General features: G+C 46.0%; 1 protein-coding gene across 5 annotated transcripts in view; it reads left to right on the plus strand.

Moving 5' to 3' along the window:
- The first annotated feature begins 530 nt into the window (after positions 1-530).
- Fam13c (family with sequence similarity 13 member C) overlaps positions 531-13,638 on the plus strand; it is a 111,998-nt gene continuing 98,890 nt past the window's right edge. For 2 of the 5 annotated variants that reach the window (XM_034524122.2, XM_034524123.2), the window contains exons 1-3: positions 805-939; positions 8,708-8,764; positions 10,934-11,135. In XM_034524122.2, the coding sequence (XP_034380013.1) occupies positions 878-939; positions 8,708-8,764; positions 10,934-11,135 (321 nt within the window). In that variant the 5' untranslated portion in view covers positions 805-877. Of the gene's footprint in view, positions 763-798; positions 940-8,707; positions 8,765-10,933; positions 11,136-13,638 lie in introns of those variants that run through there. The other 3 variants (XM_034524126.2, XM_034524125.2, XM_034524124.2) reach the window with 3 other exon arrangements.

Here is a 13,638-nt window from a genome sequence, read left to right on the forward strand (position 1 = left end):
CCGGCCCTCCTTTTCCCCAATAGAGCAGACTCCATCAAAGGGAACTACGTTTATGAATTGTCACTCCATCTTTTGTGAAGGTGCCGGGCTGCTGTGGGTGTAGCAGTCCATCTCCCCGCCTTGCACGGTGTCCTAGGTACCATCTAAGGCCTGGAAAGCATTCTACACTCGCCCTGCAACGGCTTATTTACAGCTTTGTGGTCCTGTGCCGGGGGCGCTTTCTCCAACGGAATAAAATAACAAGAGCGCAGACCGACCTGTCGGGATGCAGCCCGCCCGTGGGAGCCTCTTTTGTTCTAGGCAATAAAAACCACTACGCAGTGAATATAAGTCAAAACTCATCATCCATATCCCTCTCCCCTTTCTCGATCCCTCCTTGCTTTCAGGAAAAAGCGACAGAGGCATCTTTGCACGTTTGCATCCCCAGGGTGGGGTGGGGGCTGGGGAGGTAACAAGCCTTGGGAGGCGGGCATTGCATTCACTGGGGGACGAGGGTGGGGGTGGGTGGGGGGGAATCCGTATTGCCAGCCGAGGCTGAGGTGGCTGGTTCACGCAGCTCGGACTCCCCTGTAGCTCCTAGCTGGCTTCCAGGGTGGCGCGGAGCAGCTCCAGGTTCCTGAGGCTGAAGCCCCGGGTCGCGCGCCGCCGCGCCCCGCCCCATCGTCCCCGCAGCCTCGCGGGTTGCTGGGCTTTGTGGTTCGCCGGTGCCGCTGGGCCCCTGCTGGGGGTGTCGTCAGGAGCATGTGCAGACAGCAGCCCAAGGTAGAGCGAGCGTGCCGGGCGAGCCCCAAGACTTGCCTGGCAATGCCATGTTTGTGTGCGTGCTCTAACTCGGGGAGAGCAATTAGGGAGACGGCTCCCCGGCCGGACTTGGCTCATGTTTTCTTGTTTCTGTTTCAGCCTTCAGGATAATTCCTTCGGCAGCGCCGCAGTAATTGAGTAAGTGCTTCTTGCTATTACAATCGACTTGCATTCCTGTCTCCAAAGCAACTACGGTGGTGAAGGTATCCCCCCTCCCTTTGCCACCCCACGCCACCCTCGTCCCCAACCCCTCTTCCCAGGCGATGCATTGTCTCCTGGAACCTGGGGCTGCGAGGCCGGCGGGGCCCACAAACCTCACACAGGTTGCAGCCAGTATTTTGGCACCTCGGGGGGTGGGGGTGGGGGGCGCGGGAGGGAGTGGGGAGGTACGGGGAGGGGGTAATAAACCCCTAGCTTGATTCCTGCAGGAGGCTCCGTGCTCCAAAATATGCAATCTTGGAGCTTAGCTTAAAAAAAAAAAAATCTATGTGACATGTCAGAAAGAAAGCTGGGTTGTATTTTGCCAACATGAGTGTCAGTTTTCATGGCGTGCACTCTGTGTTCGTTTGCCCCAAATAGACGGATGTGAGAGAGCTAGAGTTTGATTCCAGCATATTTAAACAGGGGAAACTCATCTCCCCCCTCCGTGTGTACAGATTTTTAAGACACAGTGCGGTAAACTTTTCTAGATGCCTTTTTGTAATTTTTTCTCGTCTGAAATGCGACTACAGAGAAACGCCTTGCCTGACTAACAACCTAATAACTGTTTATAGTGGAGGGGGGGGAAGGAATGTTTTACTCCAGGCTGGTCCACAAGGTGTGTGCGTTTTGATATTTATAGTGCTTCGTTTTTATTCTGGTCATCTCTTCCTTAGTATTTTCTTAATAATGGAATCTATATATTAGAAGCGAATGTGGAGTAGATTTTGCTGGCGCTGTATGTATGCAAGTTACATATTGCTGGGAGTATAAACTATATGTATTCCATCTAGCCATTTTATGGTAGGGAAATTATGGTTTACTTCTGGGACCTTTTGGTACAAGCTACTTGGTAAAAAGCTTTGCAGCAGGGTGTGTGTTTGTGTGTGTGTGCAAAGTTGTGTATCCCACTACTTAAGAGAATCCTGAGTTTCATACAGAGACCACAAGTGGCTTAGGAGCTGTTTGCTAAAGATGCCTGAACAGTGAGTGAGGAGAGCATCTTTTGGGCTTTCGGATCCTGCCACTGTTGCAGAGACTTGGAGAGGGAGAGCTGAGGTTCCTCTGTGCTTCCTGGGGCCTCTTCCTTATGAACCTTTGCTTGTCTGTTTGTCTTGCTACTGACTTAGTATCCCGCTTTGAGCTCACCCAAGTGTGGTCTCTTTAAAATAAAGACCGGGTTGACATTTGAAGCTGCACTATGGCCTGCCCACTGGGACCCTGGTCATGCTCGTGACATTGCCTTGCCACTTTGCCTGTGTGTGTGTGTGTGTGTGTGTGTGTGTGTGTGTGTGTTATGGTTAAATGCTGGGGAGACTGTCTTGTCCTTGGATACTCCCTAAGGAGTTCTGATTGCATAAGATCACGTTACCATCAGAGAAGTGACAGAGGTTCCTTTTAAAAGGCTATGAGTAGTGTCTGGGAAGCCATCTGGCTCATGCAAGAATCTAAGGAACTTACAACACACCCAAAGTGCCACAGGTGTGACACAGCTCAGCTGAGGGGCATCCTAAACCAGTGATTGGCAAACAGAACATTTTTTTTTTTTTGTCTTCTCCTCTCAATAATATGAACTTGTTCCTGGAGCTGTGGACACCCAACAGGGCCAGAGGGTGCTACCCTGAGACACAGACATAGCAGGTGTCCTGGAAGTGTTTGGGCGCCATGTTAGTCTGTGCTGAGGAGACCCTTTCCTCTTCAATATTTCTGAGAGGCGGAGGTCCTCTGGTTCCTGTCTCCACCCACGTCCAGTGCCTCCTCCCCAGACCATGGAAATTCCACCAGGAGAAGCTTTCTTTGGTTCAGGCCTCTGGTTTTGATCCTTATTAAAATGGAAATTAAAAACTCTGTGCCCTGGAAGGCACATCCAAGCAGTCACTAGAGTTTCCTATGAATTATTTTATCAGATAGTCCAATCTCAAAGGATGCTGCTGGGCCAGTTGTAATTATTTGTGTGTGTGAGCGCGCTCATGCTCGCGTGTATGTGTGTGCATGCGTGTGCCCGTGTATGCATATGTGTGCCACGAGAGCTCATACAGTGTGTGCATGAGGGAGCCTTTGGAGGTCAGAGGTTAACATCCGGTGTCTCCTTTGGTCTCATTCAACCTCATCTCTCACCGACCTTGGAGTTAATGGATGGGTTAAGACTGGCTAATGAGCTCCAAGGATCCTCCAGTCTCCAGCCATCCCCAGTCCTGGCCTTTATATGTACCACCACTAGGATGGATTGACTTTAAAGTGGTTGCTGGGAATTCACATTCAGGTCTTCATACCTGAGCCTGAGACAATGTCCAATTGAGCTGTGTCTCTGTCTCCCCAGCTGGAGGTCCCAGGAGGAGTCAAAGGAAGAGTGGGAATTAGGCATCAAGGGCAGAATCTTCTTCTTGGTTTTTCTCAGGCCTTGAAATGCCTGGGCAGATCTGGGTGAATTTAACTCATTCTTTATACAACCCCCCCCCCCCCCAACATCAGAGTGGTTTTAGCCTTTTGTCACTTCTGGAGTATCTTTTCAAGATGTGTCGCTTTGAAAGTCTGTTACTGGGTCACTGTATTTAGATTGGTGTCTCCTGTGCAAAAGTTCTGCCTAGTAGCCTCTAAGTATTGGTTTACAAAATAAACTGATAACCACCACCTGGAAGAGAGATTGGCTCTGGTGAAAGCTATAGACCCCCAGGCTAAGAGACGACTTGAATGTATTTGAATTGGAATCAGGTCAGAGGTCACTTGGGTTCTAGAAACAGTTAGATGACAACATTTTAGAAGCATACTAGTTAAGTGGCTGGGCAGCACTGCTTAAAAGTTTACATTACAAGAAGCTGGAGAGATGGCCCAGTGGGTCAAGAGCACCGGCTGCTTTTCCAGAGGACCAGGGTTCAATTGCCAGCACTCACATGACGTCTCTTAACTGTCTATAACTCTAGTTCCAGGGAATCTGGTATCTTCACACAGACATACCTATAGGCAAACACCAATGCTCATAAAATAAAAGTAAAAAAAAAAAAAAAGTTACATTACAGGGCTGGGGGTGTGGCTTAGCACGCATGAAGCCCTGGGTTTGATTCCGAGCACCAAATAAAACTGGATGATAGTGGTGAAAACCATACTCTCCAGCACTTGGTGGTAGAGCCAGGAGGATCAGACTGGAGTTCAAGGTCATCTTTGGCTCCACATAGCACAGTTTGAGACCATAGATTACAAGAGACATTTCAAAAAAACCAGAACCCTACAGACAACCTGCCCCATACCACAGTTTCACATCCTACCCTCAGAGCTGTATGGGGGCTGAGGCAGGGCCAGGCTGGAGTCTGCTGATCTCAATCAGGTGATTCAGAGAGCACCGGTGCAGGTGGTTCTGGGAAATTCCCTAAGCAGTTGTGTCTTGGCAACTTCCACATCAGGGGTATGATGTTGCAGCAAAGAGATACCATTTCTCCTCCATCCAGGCAAGCTGGGGCCTCTCTTCCTATTTAGCCAGAGAAGATAACTTCCCATGGCCACACCTTTAGCTCCCAGTATTCCAAGAAGTCTGGTTGGCCTGTCTCCCGAGCCTCTGGGAAGACGGACTGGCCATGTCATGTGAGTTCCATCTGTGGTCTTTAAGATGTGGAGCAGGAACTATCGAAGTTCCCTGGAGTAAAAGTCTTGTAACCTTGGGCGTTAACTTGGCCTCCCTGGGGCTGTATTCCTTCCTAATGTCAGGCTGGACTGAGAAGGTGTGGATGGTCATGCGGGCTGTGACCTGGGCACCCCTTTCTTTTCTTTGTGCTTGGCAAAGTAAAAGAAGTGGAAAAGGCACAGGTTGGAGTTGTTGCAGCCAGACCAAGACAATTGCAAGTGAGGAGCTCTCTGACTTAGTCTGCTGAGAACTACCGAGGACTCACTTGCTGGAAGTGACTTTAACACTTCTTTTTTTTTTTTTTTTTTTTTTTTTCTTTTCACCATGGCCAGCCATAGGAAAAATATTCTCCATCACAGTCTGGTTTTAACCCAGACATGAGATTTCAGTGACATCCAGGAAGCAGCCGTTAACTCTGCCTTGCTGGCATTTTCTATTCTGCCTAAGCACACTGGCCGTATAATGTTGGTGGCTAGGCACTTTGCGGCGACCCGTTGGGATAGTGCGCCATCTGTAGAGCATCATCGGGACATGGTGCCTTACTGTGAGGCTTTTGAAATTGCCTTCCGTCGAATTCGAATTCACAATCGATTACAAATAGTTGTGCAACGTGCCATGCTTTCAGACAGCAACTTCTGAACGCATCATCATGATGGGTTGGGTTTTTTTCTTCTTCTTTCTTTTCTGAGTCATTTTATGTCAGTATCCAAATAACAGGGTTGCTTGTAGTGTTCTCATGCATCCTTAGTTTTAGTCAGTCCTCTTCCTCCACCCCCTCCTCTCATCTCTCTGTGCCTGCCTTTCCTTGTCCGCATCTTCCATTCTTTTCCCTCTTGTGGACCTTCTCTAGTTTCCCAACCTCTCTCCTACCTGCTCTAACACAAATACACTCATATAAAAGTCAGGAATCTCATATGCAGTGTCTGCTTTTGTGAGCCTAGGTTACCTCATCCAGTATAATAGTTTTCAGCTTCGAGGACGTACGAGGGAAATCAGAAAAAGGATTGGCTCTTCAGCTCCCGTTCGTCACTACAGAATTGTAAGCAAACACTGGGCTCCATCAGGAAGCCTCTTAATCTGAGTTGATGGCTTTCCAGACACGGAGACTGGGCTCGTCGCTTTCCATGGTAGACTCCAGTTTCATAAGTGGGCTGGTATTGTCCTTTTTTTAAGGCCCTCTCTGGCAAAGACAAAAATGAGATGCTGACTGAGGGTTGATGATGCCTTAGGAAAGCAACTGAGAATTTTCTACCCCATGTAAAGAGCAGGGATAGGTTCTGAGCCTGTGAGGACATCCGCTTCCAAGGATCTTGAGTTTGTGTCTCCTGAGTGGCAATTGGCTGTTGTTTAGGAGATACCTCCTCTCTACTAATTTGGTGCAGCCTTCATGGCCTACAAATCACCTACCCCTCTGTAGGTTCTGGTGCTGAATCCCCATCTTCAGGCCTTCATGCTTAGAGGAGAAAGCAGTAACTCACAGAGGGGAAAAATATTACCCCCAAGTCCCCAGGTAGCAGCAGCACTGCTGAATTCTGGGTTGGGACTGTGGGTTGAAGCCTAGTTCTTAGAACTGAGGATTCTAGGTTTCTGTATTCTGTGACTTCTATTTTACTCTTGGAAAACATTGTCATTCGAATTACAAAGCCTACACAGAGAGCTGTGCGTGAATACGGATAATGATGAGCATGAGCGAGAAGGTAAAACTTGGGACCTTAATTGCTCTGTTTTTTTTCATGAGGTAAATAGAATGGAGTAGGGTTGGTAGTCAGACACTTGAGGGAGCAAAGAAGTTTAGATTATTCAGTCAAGATGAGCATTTTGTTAACGCGGCCAACTTTATTTTTATTGCCAGAGGGAACAGAATATTCTCTTAGATAAAGAGGGTTCAAGTCTGTAGGTGGCCTTTGTATAATTCACTACAAAAGCCGTAATTTAAAAAGAGGCTGGAAGGGAAGGGAACCCGAGCTTTCTTGAGTTAATTTTGCGGGCTAATTATACAGCATTTCCAGTGATGAATATTTAAATATGCTATTGAATGTAGCATAAGCACTGTATTATATTTGCACATATGTGTTTGTTTGTTTTCGCCTACTCACTACACTGAGTTTCTCAGAACACGATCCAGATCTTTCTACAACCTTGTATTCTTTGGAAGTAATGTTATTTTGAGTGTCAATATGCCTAACTTGAGTATAACGATGTCTAACTTGAGTAAAGATACAATGAACTTGGGTATAGATATGTCTAACTCATCCGAATCAGGAATAGAAAGAAGAGAAGAGGGTGTTCACACTTAATATCTTTAATAGGAATTTGATATTGCTGTCACACATTTGTCGCAGTGGATTGGGCATTCAAATAAAATGAACAGGTTGGCGCTTAACCTAGAAAGGTTCGTCTTGCTCTGGTGAGACAACTTAACAAAAACAACTTAGGGAAGGATTTATTTTTGACTCACAGTCTGAGGGGGATGGTCAGTCCATCATGGTGGACAAGGCACAAGGCTTGAGGAGGCTGGTCACATTGCATCTAGTCAGGAAGCAACAAGAGATAAGCCCCTGGCATGGCGATACCACAATGGTGATATCCACCAGGAGTTTCTGGATTATGTTAACTGATGTGGAAAGACCTGGCGATACCCACAATCAGGCCAGGTCTTTCCACATCAGTTAACATAATCCAGAAACTCCTGTTAAGTTGCTGATCTCTATCAACCATCACAAAAGGCGAATTAAACACCTGGGAAGCAGTCAAAAGCTTAGTAACTATACTCTTCTTTTCAGTTGTTTAAACTGCTTAGTTATTTTGCCTAGGGAGCAGAGTTGTTCTAAAACCAAGGATTCTTTGAGTATCCTCTGGAAGCCATGCTGTGCTTGGGAGCCACGGTGGTGTCTCTAGAAAAAGGATTGTAGTTATTTTTTGTAGATATAGTTGTGTCTACAGATGCCTCATGCAATGAGAAACCAGTTCAAAGCATCTCGGAGGCACAAAAGTCACTGGAACCTAAGGATGAAGAGCGATCATTTATATCTTAAAATGAACACTGTTACAGGAGCGTGTGTGTGTGTGTGTGTGTGTGTGTGTCTGTGTGTCTGTGTGTCTGTGAATCTGCCTGGGAAGGTTCCTGCTCGGAGCTGGTACTTCCTGGCTTTGGCCAGTGAAGGTTGAACAGGAATGGAAGATGGGAAAAACGTTCCAGGGTGGGGCTGGGTGGGGCAGGGTAAAGGGCTGGGAATAGGAACAGAGACTCCTTCCTTCTTATGGAGAACAACACTAGATTCCCCAGGGAGTTGGAGACACCCGGGATTTTTTTTTTTTTTTTTTCTTTTTTCAACTTGGAAGAGCCAAATCTTTTTCATCAGGCTAATTAGGAAGTCTGGTGGAAAAGAAATATAAAGTCCAAGGCCAGTGATTGCTGTTGTGGGGAACTGAATAGAGTGTCTGATGCAGAGGGTTAAGGGGTCTCTTTTGAAAGCACTCCTTGGTGCCTGGTATTCCTGTGCTGGGAGTATCTCGGCACTAGTGAGAGCCTGTTAGCTTAGACCAGGCAGTTCGTTCTCAACTGGTGGTGGGGTGGGGGGAGGTTGACTGACTCCTTTACAGAGGTCCCATATCAGATATCCTGTATGTCAGATATTTGTAATTTGATTTATAACAGTACCTAAATTCCAGTTATGAAGTAGCAACACGATAAATTTATGGCTGGGAGTGGCCACCACATGAAGAATTGTATGAAAGGGTCGAAGCATTGGGAAGGTCGGGAACCATTTGCTTAGACTACTGAGCTGTGGGGGAGAAAAGTCACAGCTGATTCCAAGTTTTCGGCTCATCAGCTTTGCTGTGCCTGTCGGGATTGTATTGTTGGCCGGCTGACGTCAGGAATTGGAGCTGAGTGTCGTCCTGTTTTTCTTTGGAGAGACAGTGGTGATGATCATTGCATTTTATCATTTTTCCACGCTAGCCTTGACACAATTCTAGATTTTTTTTTGTTGTTGTTGTTTTTGTTTTTTTTTTTTTTTTTGTTGTTGTTGTTGTTTGTACTACAGCAGGCAGGCATTTGTATCTGACAAGCCATTCTCCCTTTTGCCTCAGGTGTGACGAAGATACAGTCTCTGTACATGAAGACGAAGATGATTGCTCTGGGCTCAGGTATATCTCAACCTTGGTTCCAATTTGTGAGGGAGAAAAAAGGAGACCATCTGGATCTGGCATCTCGTGATTTGAATCCAAACATCATCTCTCTGGGGTTCTCATCTCCTCAGGAAAGTTTCCCGCGTGTCAGCTTTGAGATCCCCAGAAGAGAGCCTTGTATTGGGAACGTGCCCTTCGTTATTCACCAAACACATTGAACGTCTCAGACTTTGTTATCGAGGGTTTCAGCTTCCTACCTGAATGAGGAACAAACGGTTCTGTAAAAGATGCTGTTCGTTTCTTTCTCTGGAAAGAACACGAGTAGCTGCCGAGCGTTCCGCTGTGTGCCAGTACAAGCCGTACACTTTACTAGAGTGGGTTCGGTTCCCAGCCCTGGCTGGGAGTGTCCAAAGCCATTGGTGACATAGAAAAAAGTTGGTTATCAGTTGGATCACCAACACTATTACTTCCACCAGCTACTAACCCACTTTAGACTTCACTTTAACTGTTTTGAATACATTCATTCACACCGCTTGCTCTCTGCACTCAACCCACGATCCTGACCACCAATCCTGGAGTTGCTCCGCCCCCTTGCCTCCCCTCCACTTTGTGTGTTCAGTCTTCACCTGTAGGAAGGTGTGTTGGGTGGGGGCTGGGGACCCTTCCCTGCTGGGGCTTTCCTCTCTGGTTTTATGTGTGTGTGTGTGAACCGCATGGGGTGTCAGGGGAGGGAATTGCTTTTTACCAGAGCGTTGTCCTGAGTGCGTCTGGTGAAAACGTTTGGGGAGTAGTCGCTCTCAGCTAATCGCTATAGAGTTATCCGAAATTGATCATCTAAGGCGAAGAACCCGATTTATATATACCCTCATTTAGTTATAGCTAATATAGAAAGCAAAAGGCGTAGAGATTTAAGCGGGGCGAATGGTTTCAGAGGAGAACATTACCCTTCGGGTATATATTACATGGAGCTTGATGGTTGATGGAAAAATCACAACAGCTATCCCTGCCAGAACCCAGTAGGATGCATGCATGTGAGACTGGGAATTGAACCCGGGACCTTGACTATGACAGGCATTTACTCTGCCTCTAAGCCATAAGCTAGATCCATCTTCCTATCTTGTACTTTTTGTTTTGCGACGTGGCTAAGTTTCCCGGGCTGGCCTTGAGCCTTTGATCTTCCTGCCTCAGCTTCTAAAAAAAAGCTGGAATGGCAGACCTGTGCCTCTCAGTAACTAAACCCTGAGGGAGCCCACACACTGGGGGTCTTCTTTGTTGTGTCCAAGGCATTGCTCAAACGCCTGATTAGGGAAGATTTATCACTTGATTTAAAAATTGCCTGGATGACTTGCCTCCTCTCCAAACAGATCCATGTGGCAAATTATCTTTGCCAGTGGATAGGAAGCATGACGTCTCGAACCAAGGATTCAGCCTAAGAGACTGAGACCTGTTCGATCACTCTGGGAGTGTTTGAGTTGGTCTGTCTGCTACTCGAGTGCTGTTTAACCATGGAGTTTTAGAATCTTAATCTGTAAATTTGGGATCTCTGGACATAGACTGAAGGTCTCCCCTTGTGATTGTGGGAGAGAAATAGGATACCCACGGGGAGAAAAGTGTCTTCAAGTGAAGACCAGGAAGAAAGAGTGATAACATGAAATTCATGGGGCTGTCTTCAGTTTGCCTGAGGCCCTGGGTTTTAGATTTCCGTAGCGAAACAGGCATGGTGGTACATCCCTGTAATTGTAGCATTTGGTGGATGCAGGAGGAAAGACAGGAACTGAACAAGGTCAATTTATCTTTGACCTTTGAGTAATAGTGAGTTCAAGGCAAGTCTGTGATATAAGAGATCCTGACTAAACAATTAAAAAAGAAATCAAAGCAACAAAACAAACAAAACCAAAAAGCAACAACAACAACAAAAATTAAAAAACAATACAAGAATCACATTCACATTTTTGAGGTTTTTTAAGTGTATAAAAATTGCCTATACTTGGGCTCCCAACAACAACAAAAATCAAAAAACAATACAAGAATCACATTCACATTTTTGGGGTTTTTAAGTGTATAAAATTGCCTATACCTGGGCTCCCTTTGAAGACAGCCTAGTGAATTCCAGCAGCTTATTTCAAAACAGGTTTATTCTGGTTTGGGTGCATTCTAAATTGGGTCTTCTTTTGTTTTCTCTCTCAGAGATGAAGACAATAAAGAGAACTACCCTCAGGTCACAGCTCGAATAGAGGAGCTCACCCCACCCTCCCATGAGGCCCAGCAGCATGTAGAACAGACCCTGCCGGTGGATGGAGTGCTGAGAACCAGTATGGGCAACTTCAAGTCCCGAAAGCCCAAATCCATCCACAGAGCCGAGAGTGGCCGGAACCACGGAGAAAGCCAGGTACAGCTCCACTCTCCGGTCTCATTCATGGAGAGGCTTCCCTGGGGCAAGGCCACAGCCTTCCTAGGAAGCTCGGTGCCGCAAGGTTAGCCTGTATGTGGTCTGACATATCTCTAGGGACTGGGTGCTCCAAGAAAGCTAATATTCTGGCGTCCTTCCAAACTGGCATCTTTCCTCTCTCTCTCATCTTTCCCCCTGCCCTCTTCCCCTCTCCTCACTTTCTTTCTGAGATAGGTCTTATGTAGACGGGATGCGAAAGTCATACGTGGCTGAGGATGCCTGCCTTACCTCCACCCGCCAGTCTTTACAGATGTGCGGTTTGTGTGGTCCTGGGGTTCAAACCGAGAGCTTCATGTATGCTAGGCAGGCATCCTACCAACTGAGCTCCACCCCGAGGTCCAAACTGGCATTCTTGATTAGGAGATTTCAAAAGGAAGTTACACTGTGTTCTTTGGAGAGGGCTTGGCACTCATGTAGGATGATGTAGGCTGTGTGCAGAATTGGGGATTCTACTCAGTGGATTAGGAGTCTCTCGTTGGTCTCAAGCTGTTCTCCTTAGGCTCAAGAGGAGCGGCTTTGAATAATCAGTTATGCATATATGTTTGTCGTGATGTATTTGTATGCAGCATTTGGTTTTCTGAAGTCAACTAATATTAAAATGGATTATGAATAAAGCATCTTACCTACTACTTTCCTAATAAGTTGATATATATACATATATATGTATAATATATACATGTATTATATATGTGTATAATATATATTATATGTTATATATATGTATATGTATATATATATATGTATATATATATATATATACATATATATATATATGACAGGAGTTTCCTATGTAACTCAGGGTGCCCTTAAACTTGCTAGCCTCCTGCCTCAGCTCCAGATGACTATGCTGGATGACAGAGGTGTACCACCACTACACTAGTTTGATATTTTATACACTTAAAATTTTTCTAGTTGTCTAGAAATGCAGCAAAGAAAATGATTTTTTAGTCAAACAGTCCCTGATAATTTACGTTCTTAGGAGATATTTAATAAACAGGACCTATCACAATCTTACTAGGAAGTCACATTTCCAACCCCAAGACTACGTTTGTAATGTACCAAACATAACCTTTGGGACATGGCTGTTCTGTGATTTGTTAACACTTAGGCACCTGAAAAAAAAAAATAATGCAGGAGACCCAAGGCATGAGAGGTTAATTACTTATTACTGTTCTGTCTGGTCCAATTTGCAAACTGACGTCAGGTGATCTTCCGGTCAGAACAGCCGTGGCTAGGTAGCTTACTTGACTTGATTGTATGTGCCTTTGCAGTTTTATGGTTTTGGCATTTTAACCTCTTGGTTAGGCCTTTCATTTTTCAGTGACTCGTAAATACCGGTTGTTTTGTGAAGGGGAAAGATAATTATCTCAAGCTTCCACTTTCATTGTGGAGAGAGACGGGCGCATGAGTGAAATATCCCTGGTTTCCAACAAGCTTGAGACTCTTAAGTCCACTGCAGCATCTCTGCAGAGGAGGGTTCTGGTGGGGATGCAGAATCAAAATGGATTGGTCCTGGGGTGGGGATCTGGTCTGATCACGTCCTAAGGGACCACCTGTGACACTTCAGGACAGCCAGCCACTCCTCCTCAGACTGCCTTCCTTCTTGCTGTCCTCTTAGTGTGGCCTCAGAGAGATGACGCTGTCATCACTTGTCATAAGGTGGTGATGGGGCGTGGAACTCCCAGCCTGTTGCTGAAGGTTACAGGAGTAAGAGGAGCTGGCCGAGCTCTCACCATGAAGCTGCATTGCAGTCCTGGTTGGAAGTTAGACCTCCCAGTAGAAGCTAAGTGGCCTGTTCTGATTCAGTGAGCTTCATTTCCAGAGGCAACGCCGCAGGCAAAACAGGTTTCCCCAATTCTGTATCCGCTTAAAGGGAAGACCGTTGATGATTGAAGGTCTACAAATAGCCCCATTGCTGTGAAAACGCGGTACAGACGTCCGAATATGGATAGGGTGGGCACAGATATTGATGGGTTCGAAGGGATGAGGTATCACTTTTAAGTGTTTCTTTTAGCTCATGTAAGTACCTTGTGCTAAATTGTTGGGGGTTACCAACAGGTGAAAGTGACAGAGGGAGCCTGTGATTTCAGAAAACAGAGAAGCAGAATGATAAACTGGAGGTTCTCAACCTGTGGGTTGCAGGCCACCCCCTCTGGAGTGGAATGACCCTTTCTAGGGCTATCGGGAAATCACAGCTATTTACATTATAATTGATAACAGCAAAATTACAGTTATGAAGTAGCAACAAAAATAATTGTCTGGTTGGGGGGTCACTACAACACGAGGAACTGTAGTAGGAAGATGGAGAGCCACTGTATTAAGGGAGTAACCGTAATGAAACCTTTCTGATTGGTCCATTGGGTCTTTTAAGTCTCGTGCCTCCTAGTTTTGGGTTGGCTGTCATGAAGTCATGACCTTTTTATTAAAGTTTTAAAAATCCTGC

The sequence above is a fragment of the Arvicanthis niloticus genome, chromosome 20 (genome assembly GCF_011762505.2).
Source record: "Arvicanthis niloticus isolate mArvNil1 chromosome 20, mArvNil1.pat.X, whole genome shotgun sequence".
Classification (NCBI taxonomy): domain Eukaryota; kingdom Metazoa; phylum Chordata; class Mammalia; order Rodentia; family Muridae; genus Arvicanthis; species Arvicanthis niloticus.